A 12,548-nucleotide genomic window follows, 5' to 3' on the forward strand; every position below is an offset into this window, starting at 1 on the left:
CTGATATATTTTCACGTTATGACGTTAATCCACTCATGTATCTGATATGAAATACCTGAGGACTACACCGATTACAGAATTACGCTCGCTTTTAATTGGGATAGTTCTGGGTGGGTTGCGCAGTGGCGGAGTCACAGACACTGACTACCCATCCACGTCTCGGCTCCAGTCATGGAAATAAGAGACTACTGTAGGTAACAAAAGAAACGGGATGAAAATAAGGAGCTGAAAGTGAATACACTGAGCTTGGTGCTCCGGAGAGAATCAAGCCTTAAGCGACCACACACATTCATTAACCACAGAGAGTAACCACATCGCTGCACTCAGAATCACATCTCCCAGTTTGGTCGTACTAGCCTGGCAAAAAAACAAATCATGTAGAAATCATGGACGAGGGAGCGTAATTGGTTACATATATGACTTGGATATTGCATCGTACATGCGTAAAACATGCGTAAAAGTTTATGAAAATGCTTTGACAGAAAATGGAACTGGCAGCGCATTGATATAGTCGAGCCATCATTCGAAATTGAAAGTGCGGCAGTCGAATATTTGCTATTGGCACATTATAAGCCATAATGCAATTTACGCATCGAATGAATGAAACGCCATCCTCCGTAAAAGGGTCCATGGAAGAGTGTACATTTTCCGGACCATCTCACTATACCCCATCTCACTGACTAAGACCATTCGAATGGGTCGTATGTGAACACATCTTTCCCTTTATGCTAACAAGAAAAATACCACATTTTATTTATCTCTCTCCCTCCCTCTCTCCCTCTCATTTCAACACATACTTCGTCGGCTACCCTCCAGACTAAACCTATATACCGACCAAGTTCAGACCTGGTTACGTGCGCTGGGGAAATAAACTGGAGGGGGTGGAGAGAGCGCGCGAGACTGCAATATCATTTGTGAATCGCTCTCACAGTGCCGCAGATAGGGGCTGCAAACGCACGCGGCGCTTATGCAGGTGAGAAAGGGACGCTTGGATTGAGAATTGCGGGACACTATGAAGATTCTCTCGTAGGAATTTCACAATATCTACATCGGAATTACAATTGTCCGTGTTTGTTTCATTTTTGTTATTCCCGCGTGGTCAGAGGTTTTGTGCTGGGGAGTTTATTTTTTATTTATTCCTCTCCCTGTTGCCTGTAACTGTGTGAACTATAAAACACAGACTGCTTGTTATAAGTGAGTGGAGGTAAATGAATCAGAGCGCTCGGATTCTGCTTGGATAGGCAACTGGACACACAATCACTGCTTCTCCACTGCTTCAAGGTAAGAGGACGAGACCCTCCGTAAAGTAGGCTACTGTATCACCACAACTTGGGAATCTGTGTGGGCATTCCATTGCCACTACTCCGTATTGGACATATCTTCGGACGGGGAAATTAGGATTTTGACCATTTACATCATTTCTATATCAATCTGGGAAGATTTTTTTGTAACTGAAAAGACTTGGACTGATTTTAAATTTCAATGAAATAAGATAGCGTTTCTCTTTACGCGCATAAAATATTCGGATTCCTAATGAATTCATGGCATATGATATGACCGGACTGGACGGACTGTTTCGATTGTGTTTTGCCCAGTTTTTATTGAAAGAAGGAAAGAAACATTAATTCGGTGGAAAAGGGGGAGAGGAGAGCCCGTCCACTTGCTCTTATTCAGTGCAGTCGAAGCGGTGTGGGAAGACGTCCGGAGGATGAAGTCTTACACCTCCTGAAATGGAGGACTACAAATAATCCGAAAACGAAAATTATTGTTTTCCAAACAGTATACCAGCAAGTAAACGACATCCTCATTTGATTCAAGGCTTTAAAATCCATTCATTACATTGCGGGGAACAATGAGGACTACTGGCGCAGTGGACTATTTATGCTACAGTATACTCATCCTGCAGCTGCTGAATCAGCCTGCTGCTAAGCAAGTGCTCCGATATCGCTTGGCTGAGGAGGGACCCGCGGATGTCAGAGTAGGGAACGTAGCCGTGGACCTCGGAATCGTTGCCGGGTCTGGCGAGGTGACATTTACCCTCGAGTCCGGATCTGATTTTTTCAAAATAGATAATATAACAGGCGAGCTGACCACCAATGAACGGCGGATAGACCGTGAAAAATTACAGCAGTGTCAAATGATATTTGATGAAAACGAGTGTTTCATAGATTTTGAAGTGTCAGTAATTGGACCGGCGCAGAGCTGGGTTGACCTGTTCGAGGGGAAAGTCATTATTTTAGATATAAATGATAACACCCCGTCTTTCCCATCTCCCGTGCTGACCCTATCGGTGGAGGAGAACAGGCCGATTGGCACTCTCTATCTCCTACCCACGGCCACCGACAGAGATTTCGGTAGGAACGGAATTGAGAGATATGAGCTTATTCAAGACAGCGGGGAGAGCTCCAGGCGCCTGGGCTCAAGCTCAGGTGGTCGCGGAGCTGACAGGAGATTCGACGAGGGGGCAGGCAGGAGCAGCGTCTTTGAACTGCAAGTTGCTGACACAACCGACGGGGAGAAGCAGCCGCAGCTCATCATTAAAGGGGCACTGGACAGGGAGCAGAGGGACTCTTATGAGCTCACCCTGCGTGTTAGGGATGGGGGCGACCCCCCACGCTCTTCCCAGGCCATCCTGAGGGTGATGATCACTGATGTGAATGACAACAGCCCCCGCTTTGAGAAGGCTGTGTATGAAGCTGACCTGCCGGAGAACAGCTCCCCTGGTGCCCCCATTCTGCAGCTGAAAGCAGCTGACGCAGACGTTGGGGTGAACGGTCAGATTGAGTATGTATTCGGCGCAGCCACAGAGTCAGTGCGTAGGCTATTGAGGCTGGATGAGAGCTCTGGGTGGCTGAGCGTGCTCCATCGTATTGACCGCGAGGAGGTGAGCCAACTGCGCTTCACTGTGATGGCGAGGGACCGAGGCCAGCCGCCCAAAATGGACAAGGCCACCGTGGTTCTCAACATCAAGGATGAGAACGACAATGTGCCAGCTATCGAGATTCGTAAGATCGGACGCATCTTCCTGAAGGATGGAGTGGCCAACGTGGCTGAGGATGTAGTGGTGGACACGCCTATAGCTTTGGTCCAGGTGTCAGACCGCGACCAGGGGGAGAACGGTATTGTGACCTGCACCGTGGTGGGTGACGTGCCCTTCCAGCTCAAACCGGCCAGTGAGATTGAGGGTGAGATGAATAAGAAGAAATACTTCCTCCATACGTCAGCGCCGCTGGACTACGAGGCCACACAGGAGTACAACGTGGTCATTGTGGCGGTGGACTCAGGAAGCCCTAGCCTGGCCAGTAATAACTCGCTCATCGTAAAGGTGGGCGACTTCAACGACAACCCACCCATCTTTAGCCAGAACGTGGTGGAGGTGTCCTTTCCAGAAAACAATGCCCCCGGCGAGAGGGTGACCACTGTACAGGCCATAGATGCTGATAGTGGCAAGAACGCGGAAATCGCCTACTCCCTCGACTCCTCTGTGAATGGGATATTCTCCATTAATGCCGACAACGGTGACATCAGAGTAAACACAATTCTGGACAGGGAGCAAACAGAGAGGTACCAGTTCAAAGTGATAGCTAAAGATAAGGGCATGCCCATACTCCAGGGGTCAGCCACTGTGGTAGTCTTAGTGGCTGATAAGAATGACAATGAGCCTAAATTCATGCAGGATGTGTTCACCTTCTACGTCAAAGAGAACCTTACACCCAACAGCCCTGTTGGCATGGTGACCGTCATTGACGCTGACAAAGGCCAGAACGCAGAAATGAGCCTCTTCATCGAGGAAGAGGAGGAGATCTTCTCCATTGAGAACGACACAGGAACCATTTTCTCCACTATGTCGTTTGACCGCGAGCAGAAAACCACCTACACGTTCCGGGTCAAGGCTGTGGACAGCGGAGACCCACCCAGATCAGCCACTGCCACTGTGTCACTCTTCGTGATGGACGAGAACGACAACCCGCCGACCGTTACCTTCCCCATCAATAGCTCATACACCCTCCTGCCCCCCTCCAGCAATGTTAGGACTGTAGTACGAACTGTCATGGCCACCGATACCGACACAGGGATCAACGCTGACCTGAACTACAGTATCGTCGGGGGCAACCCTTTCAAACTGTTTGAGATCGACGGGGGAAGTGGGGTCATCTCACTGGTGGGGAAACTGGAGCAGAAACACTATGGCCTCCACAGACTGGTGGTTCAGGTGAACGACAGTGGCCAGCCCTCGCAGAGCACCACCACCATGGTGCACGTCTATGTCAACGAGACCCTCTCCAACTCCACCATCGTTGAGGCCCAGGTGGCTAAGAGCCTGGGCACTCCGCTCAATACCAACATCGCCGGTGACCCCAACTACGACCTGGGCAAGCAGCGGCTGAGCATTGTCATCGGCGTGGTGTCGGGCATCATGACGGTAATCCTCATCATCCTCATCGTGGTCATGGCTCGCTACTGCCGCCCCAAGAACAAGAATGGCTACGAGGCGGGCAAGAAGGACCACGAGGACTTCTTCACCCCTCAGCAGCATGACAAGGGCAAGAAGCCCAAGAAGAACAAGAAGAACAAACAGCCGTTGTACAGCAGCATTGTCACCGTCGAGGCCTCCAAGCCCAACGGCCAGCGCTACGACGGCGTCAACGAGAAGCTGTCCGACAGCCCCGGGATGGGCAGGTACCGCTCCGTTAACGGAGGGCCCGGAAGCCCGGATTTGGCCCGGCACTACAAGTCCAGCTCGCCACTGCCCACGGTCCAGCTTCACCCCCAGTCGCCCACGGCCGGGAAAAAGCATCAGGCTGTTCAGGACCTGCCCCCTGCCAACACCTTTGTTGGCACCGGAGATAACATTTCCCTTGGATCTGACCACTGCTCCGAGTACAGCAGTCAAACCATCAACAAGTACAACAAACAGGTAAGAACATACTGACTCAATATTTATATATATATTTTTTTTTCTCCTCCATTCTATTTTCAAATGTCTCTCATGTTTCTCCCTCTCTTAGTGTTATCTCCAGCGTAATGCCTCCTGACAGGGCTAGTCTCAGTAGTCATGTTTCTTTCATGGTGCTAATGTGTGTCAAGTTAGCTGTATTGATCTGTCGGGGTTTGGAGTGCCATTCCGCATGTAATATTGAAAATGAAACGAGGACATGCGTAGCCTACCCCAGGATATCATTTCCATCCACCTAAGCATATCCAGCTCTTCTGCCCTCTCTTTTAACTGAGCAGGTACTGTGAGGCGGTTTAGTTTGTCCGGGGTGTCACATTTGCTGACCTGTACACATGTGTGTTTTGAGTGTTGTAGACAGCTTGCATAAGGGTCTGGTTTGCAGTTATTCTATCGCAGCGGAACATGTGGCAGGGTAGCTAGGACACCCCTCTGCTAGTTCAAGTCTCTCCCCGCCCTTATTGTAACACGGCTAACTACTTCTTCTTATTATTCGAGGAAAAAGCAAGGATAAAAAGAAGGTGTTGTGAAAATGAGGCACAGGAGTGGCTGTGTAAAGGAATGTTATCCGTGGTATCGTGTTTTACTCGGCTTATTCAGCTTGACTAGGAACATCTGGGCAGGAGGTCACATTTAACATTCCTGGGCACTGGTGTGTCTGTATCAATTCACTGACCCAGCAGTGAAATCAGGCTTCCCTAAATCTCTCCCTCCTGCTCTCTCTTTTACTCTCTCTGTCCCTTCTATAGGCTAGACTCATTTAACTCTTTCCTCCCTCTTTCCATCCCCACCTCTGTTTCCCTCTCTTCTTGTCTCCTCTCATTGACTCCGTTAGTGCCATCATTTGTAATGTGAAAATTCCTCCGTGACGGCAAGCACAACAGGGTCATTCATGTTCTAGGGGACTGTGGGAATTAATCAATTTGACATTATTGTTCTTTTTCAAATGTTTTCAACCAGGGGAGCCAAGAGGGGCGAAGCAAGGTTAATATATTATGAAGTCGGTTCCCTTCATTTGCTTTTGCCAGGAAGATACCACTTGTTCATTGTTTCATATGTTTTCTATGGCAGTCTAATGCATTATTGATGGTTTTCCTACATGGGGCAAGCAGCAAACTCCTCTGTTTTTTTGGTCTGTCTCTCTCGTTCTCGTTCTCCCCTCATCCTCTGATTTTCTTGTGTTTCACTCTCTCTGTTTTATTCCCTTATCATTCCTGTCTCTTTTTTACGCACACACACACGCACACGCACGCACGCACGCACGCACGCACGCACGCACGCACGCACGCACACACACACACACACACACACACACACACACACTCTCTCTCTCACAGTATCTGCCTCTGCATCTCTCCCTCCAAAGCCTCCTCATCTCCCAACCCATCTCTCGCTCCTCTCCTCTATCTCTCAGCCCCTCTCTCCTCTCCTCTATCTCTCAGCCCCTCTCTCCTCTCCTCTATCTCCCAACCCATCTCTCGCTCCTCTCCTCTATCTCTCAGCCCCTCTCTCCTCTCCTCTCCTCTATCTCTCAGCCCCTCTCTCCTCTCCTATATCTCTCAGCCCCTCTCTCCTCTCCTCCAAATCAAATGGTCTCAAATGTCTTTGCTCTTTTTTCCCCCGCCTGTCTTTTTTTCTTGCAATCTTTTCTTTTTAATCTCCTCTTCCTCTACTCCATTTCCCTCTCCCTCCTCCTCTTCCTCTACTCCATTTCCCTCTCCCTCCTGCTATTCCCCTCTCATTTCCCGCTCTCCATCTCTCCCTCCCTTTCACTCTCCTTTACTCTCTCTTTTCGCTACTGTCTCTAACAGCTTTCTAAAGTGCTGTATTCAGTGGGTTGTTTCTTAGAGTGTGAGGAGTGCTGTTGCTTACGGATGTCTCATCCATAATTAACAGGCCACTCTATTCGCTGCCGCTGCGGCACAGCCATGTATTGTATGTTGCTAGCTGTGCTGCTGCACTTTTATGTCATGATTTATTCAATCTTTTATGTGCACGCTCGCTGCAGCGTTTTTTTTTTATAGACAAGTCCATTTGTTTGAAGATTCTGATACAGACACAAAACACACCGGGGTGTTGAGGGTTCACAGACGCTCTCCTCGCCACCGGAATGTGCAATTATCCCTTCTTAAACCTTCCTTCACTTTTTCCGTTCTCCGTCGCGGTTGTTGTGAATGTAACTCCCACTGGCTAATACAATATAAGTGTTGCCTGGTCTCTATGGTTTATAGAATGTTGTCAGTAGCAATGGGTTTCCATGGCCGAGAAGCTGCACACAAGCCTAAGATCACCATGCGCAATGCCAAGCGTCAGCTGGAGTGGTGCAAAGCTCACCTACCATTGGACTCTGAAGCAGCAGAGTGATGAATTACACTTCACCATCTGGCAGTCCAAACAAAGACAAATCTGGGTTTGGTGGATGCCAGGAGAACGCTACCTGCCCGAATGCGTAGTGCCAACTGTACAATTTGGTAGTGGAGGAATAATGGCCTGGGGCTGTTTTTCATGGTTCGTACTTGGCCCCTTAGTTCCATTGAAGGGAAATCTTAACTCTACAGTATACAATGACATTCTAGACGATTCTGTGCTTCCGAATCTATGACAAAAGTTTGCAGGTTCAGCATTTACAATCCCCCTCCGCCACAAAGCGAGGACCATACAGAAATGGTTTGTTGAGATTGGTGTGGAAGAACTTGACCGGCCTGCACAGAGCACTGACCTTAACCCCATCAAACACCTTTGGGATGAATTTGAACGCCGACTGCGAGCCATTCCTAATCTCCCAACATCAGTGCCTGACCTCACTAATGCTCTTGGCTGAATTGAAGCATGTTCCCCGCAGCAATGTTCCAACATCTAGTGGAAAGCCTTCCCAGAACAGTTATAGTAGCAAAGGGGGGACCAACTCCATTTTTTTTTTATTTTTTTTTATTTCACCTTTATTTAACCAGGTAGGCTAGTTGAGAACAAGTTCTCATTTGCAACTGCGACCTGGCCAAGATAAGGCATAGCAGTGTGAACAGACAACACAGAGTTACACATGGAGTAAACAATTAACAAGTCAATAACACAGTAGAAAAAAGGGGAGTCTATATATACATTGTGTGCAAAAGGCATGAGAAGGTAGGCAAATAATTACAATTATGCAGATTAACACTGGAGTGATAAATGATCAGATGGTTATGTAAAGGTAGAGATATTGGTGTGCAAAAGAGCAGAAAAATAAATAAATAAAAACAGTATGGGGATGAGGTAGGTGAAAATGGGTGGGCTATTTACCAATAGACTATGTACAGCTGCAGCGATCGGTTAGCTGCTCAGATAGCAGATGTTTGAAGTTGGTGAGGGAGATAAAAGTCTCCAACTTCAGTGATTTTTGCAATTCGTTCCAATCACAGGCAGCAGAGAACTGGAACGAAAGGCGGCCAAATGAGGTGTTGGCTTTAGGGATGATCAGTGAGATACACCTGCCCATGATTTTGTAATGAGATGTTCGACGAGCAGGTGTCCACATACTTTTGCCCTTGTAGTGCATATAATATCTCTAACACGTTGTTACAATCCCTGCTTACTTGTCAAACGGTTCACTGTTGATACTTTCAGTTGAGGTGGAGGGGAACTGATTTAACGGCTACACATACAGTCCCCCGAGGTTAAGTTAATTGCCGGGAATGGCCCTTGGCGTAGTTATGTGCCTCAATTATGGCATCAAGTGGTCATGTCTTTATTAAGATCACAGAGTAGTCTCTCTCTCTCTAGTTTCATGCTCTTGCTGTTTAGGGCCACCACAGCTAAACATGCTGGTGTTTAGGTAAACCCCCCCCCCCCCCCCCCCAGTTCAGGTGAGTTCATAACGTGTAATGAAATGCACAAGAATTCTCATTAGCTGGGAATAGAGTTAAACATACACGTAGAATGACTAGATTATATTTCTATGGAAATAAACATAGACGTAGAATGACTCAATTATATTTCTATGGAATGAAACATAGACGGTGAATGACTAGATGAGTATATCTATGGAATTAAACATAGACGGTGAATGACTAGATGAGTATATCTATGGAATTAAACATAAACGGTGAATGACTAGATGAGTATATCTATGGAATTAAACATGGCTTCTTTTTTCACAAGTTTGTCTTGTTGTCACTGTTGTTGCTATGGTTTTGCATGCAGAGCTGATGGGAGGTTGGATTAGGTATAAAGTGTCATGTCTGATTGTCGAGAATTGAACAGCAGATCACATTGTATCGTGACTGCTAGAGACGGGATAATCCCCAATGTCAAATTGATCACATTAGATTTGGACATTTCTATTCAAAACAAATCAGATTTCACCCCCGTTTATTGAATTTACAGTGGCAGGAAATCCTAAATGTAATCTAGGATATTTACGGCTAAATGAGGTTGGAACCTTTTGATGGTCTCTCTCTCTCACTCACAAACACACACTGACTTATTTTCTCTCTTTCTCTCTCTTTCTCTCTACTTTCTCTTCTCTCTTTCTCTCTCTTTCCCTCTACTTTCTCTTCTCTCTTGCTCTCTCCACCTCTCTCTTTATCTTTCTCTCACTCTCCCCTTAGAAATCGAAAAAGACACAAGAAAGAGAGCCCTGTTTGTGGTAGACAGAATGGTCTACTGTTTCACAGGCAAGGTAGATGGGGGAGGTAGAGTAGAGTCCCATTGACTGTGAGTCTCTTCTGCGGTATCAGGTTCCTCCTAGGTCTCCTTCCAGCTCAGTCCTTCGCCTACCTAATCTCACAATAACCAGCGCACAGGCAGCAGCCGGCTCAGGCTCAGTCTCCAAGCAGGTAACCAGGCAACCGGCTGAGTTTAGCGGGCGAGGCGAAGCCTCCTCTTTTACTCATTAGTCATTAAGCCAGGCGAGCGCAGAGCGAGAAGTCAGCGTGTCACTGAGCAGCTGTCGAGAGTTAGAGCAGGAGGGGGATGTACCTGACATTTCAGCCCCTCCTGGAGGTCCACAGATTGGATCCGGGACTTTTCTTTTTCTTCTCTTTCTTCTTTTTGTAGGCCTCTACTGCGACATTGTTCTCAGTTGTCATATTTCCCTCGCTAAGTCCCTGTGTTGAACAGGGCTTCAGTTGATGATCGTCATACGCTCAAGTATCAAATGCCTAAAGCAAAACTATTGTCCAAGGTAAGATATAAAAGAGAATAGCTCACCTGTCTTATGCAACGAAACAATGTTTACTGAGCAGGGATTTTTAACTGGGTCATTTAATAGAAGGATATTCCTATCCAGGTGGTATTATCTCTTCTAAACAATAGAGACCTGAGGTAGGTTGTAATCATATCCCTCTGCCTCCCCTCAGGGCATGTATAAAGCTCAGATCACTGGGTCAGCTGAGGCTGCCTCCCAGGTAAGGGTTGGTGCAACATGACTGGACTTGGCCCTGTTTCCCCCACCGCCCTCTTCTCCCTCAGCTCAGTTCACTTAGCACAGCTGTTGCTCCTATCATACCCTCCCTCTCCCTTCCGTCCCCTCCCGTCCCCTCCCTTACGACCCCTCCCTCCCATCCCTTCCCTTCTGTCCCCTCCCTCCCTCCCTCACGTCCCCCTCCCTTCCGTCCCCTCCCTCCTTCTCGTCCCCACCCTCCTGTCCCTCCCGTCCCTTCCCAACCGACCCTCCCCTCCCCTCAGTTCCTCCCTCACCCTTCCTGTCCCCTCCCATCCCCTCATGTCCCCTCCCATCCCCTCCCATCCCCTCCTGTCCCCTCCCATCCCCTGCTGTCCCCTCCCATCCCCTCATGTCCCCTCCCATCCCCTCCTGTCCCCTCCCCTCATGTCCCCTCCCATCCCCTCATGTCCCCTTCCATCCCCTCCTATCCCCTCCCATCCCCTCCTGTCCCCTCCTGTCCCCTCCCCTCCTGTCCCCTCCCATCCCCTGCTGTCCCCTCCCCTCCTGTCCCCTCCCATCCCCTCATGTCCCCTCCCCTCCTGTCCCATCCCCTCCTGTCCCCTCCCATCCCCTGCTTTCCCTTCCCCTCCTGTCCCCTCCCATCCCCTCCTGTCCCCTCCCCTCCCGTCCTCTGACCTATCAAGCCCCAGCTTACCTCATTTACATAGGACCCATGTTCCCTTCTCACCACAGTATCTCAAACAAACAGCATCGCCATGCAAATAGGGGTCATTCTGTCTGTGTTCGCTGGCCACACACACACAGGAAGTGACAAGCTTTTTGTTCTCTCGGTCCGGCGAGATCACAAAACCAATATGGAAAACCCTCCATTTGCCTGGAGGCTAATTTGTTTAAACCAAAAAAAACTATTGTAGCTACTTAAACACTTTTGAGAAGCCACAGTTGACCTCCATTTGTTTTTCTGCCCCCCCCCCCCCCCCTCTGTGATCCTTGCTATCTACTACCTATATCTAAATGAACAGCCGCAACACAGGCAACCTATGTCTAGTGCAAACGTATGTTTCTTTGTCCTTCATCGCCATAGTAACCATGTGGTACACCGTTACCTCTGTGTGTATTTTACTGTCACAACTCAGCGTTGTCCTTCCAGTTGGTTTTGATCTGTGTCAAATGGGTAGAGGGAAGCCCACAGTTTTGGCCAGGTTGACTCTCCTGTGGACGCTGATACGGGGTCGACTGAGAGACAAGATTCGAGGCTTGACCGAAGAGAAAACATTGGAAAACAACCAGTGCCTCTGTACATTGACTCTGTACCACCCCCCCCCCCACCCCCTCCACCCCTCCCCCCTGTATATGTTGTTATTTTTTTTACTGCTCTTCTTCAGTTACTTGTTACTTAAATCTCTTATTCTTATCTGTATTTTTTGAAACTGCACTGTCGGTTAGGGGCTCGGAAGTAAACATTTCACTGTAAGGTCTACTGCACCTGTTGTATTCAGTATTTCACTGTAAGGTCTACTACACCTGTTGTATTCAGCATTTCACTGTAAGGTCTACTACACCTGTTGTATTCAGCATTTCACTGTAAGGTCTACTACACCTGTTGTATTCAGCTTTTCACTGTAAGGTCTACTACACCTGTTGTATTCAGCATTTCACTGTGAGGTCTACTACACCTGTTGTATTCAGCATTTCACTGTAAGGTCTACTACACCTGTTGTATTCAGCATTTCACTGTAAGGTCTACTACACCTGTTGTATTCAGCATTTCACTGTAAGGTCTACTACACCTGTTATATTCAGCATTTCACTGTAAGGTCTACTACACCTGGTGTATTCAGCATTTCACTGTAAGGTCTACTACACCTGTTGTATTCAGCATTTCACTGTGAGGTCTACTACACCTGTTGTATTCAGCATTTCACTGCAAGGTCTACTACACCTGTTGTATTCAGCATTTCACTGTAAGGTCTACTACACCTGTTGTATTCAGCATTTCACTGTAAGGTCTACTACACCTGTTGTATTCAGCATTTCACTGTAAGGTCTACTACACCTGTTGTATTCAGCATTTCACTGTAAGGTCTACTACACCTGTTGTATTCGGCACGTGACTAATACAATTTGATTGAATTTAATTTTGTCACTGTGGGATCTCATGACCGTTACAGAAATCACTCTGCTGATAAACACCGTTTCGTTTATCTTCTA

At 47.8% G+C, this 12,548-nt stretch overlaps 1 protein-coding gene across 4 annotated transcripts in view; it reads left to right on the plus strand.

Moving 5' to 3' along the window:
• Positions 1 to 927: 927 nt before the first annotated feature.
• Positions 928 to 12,548, plus strand: part of LOC139379098 (protocadherin 7b) — a 214,646-nt gene continuing 203,025 nt past the window's right edge. For 2 of the 4 annotated variants that reach the window (XM_071121909.1, XM_071121908.1), the window contains exon 1: positions 954 to 4,918. In XM_071121909.1, coding sequence (XP_070978010.1) covers positions 1,853 to 4,918 — 3,066 coding nt within the window. In that variant the 5' untranslated portion in view covers positions 954 to 1,852. Of the gene's footprint in view, positions 4,919 to 12,548 lie in introns of all 4 variants that reach the window. The other 2 variants (XM_071121906.1, XM_071121907.1) reach the window with 2 other exon arrangements.

Source organism: Oncorhynchus clarkii, chromosome 21, assembly GCF_045791955.1.
Source record: "Oncorhynchus clarkii lewisi isolate Uvic-CL-2024 chromosome 21, UVic_Ocla_1.0, whole genome shotgun sequence".
NCBI classification, from domain to species: Eukaryota; Metazoa; Chordata; class Actinopteri; order Salmoniformes; family Salmonidae; genus Oncorhynchus; species Oncorhynchus clarkii.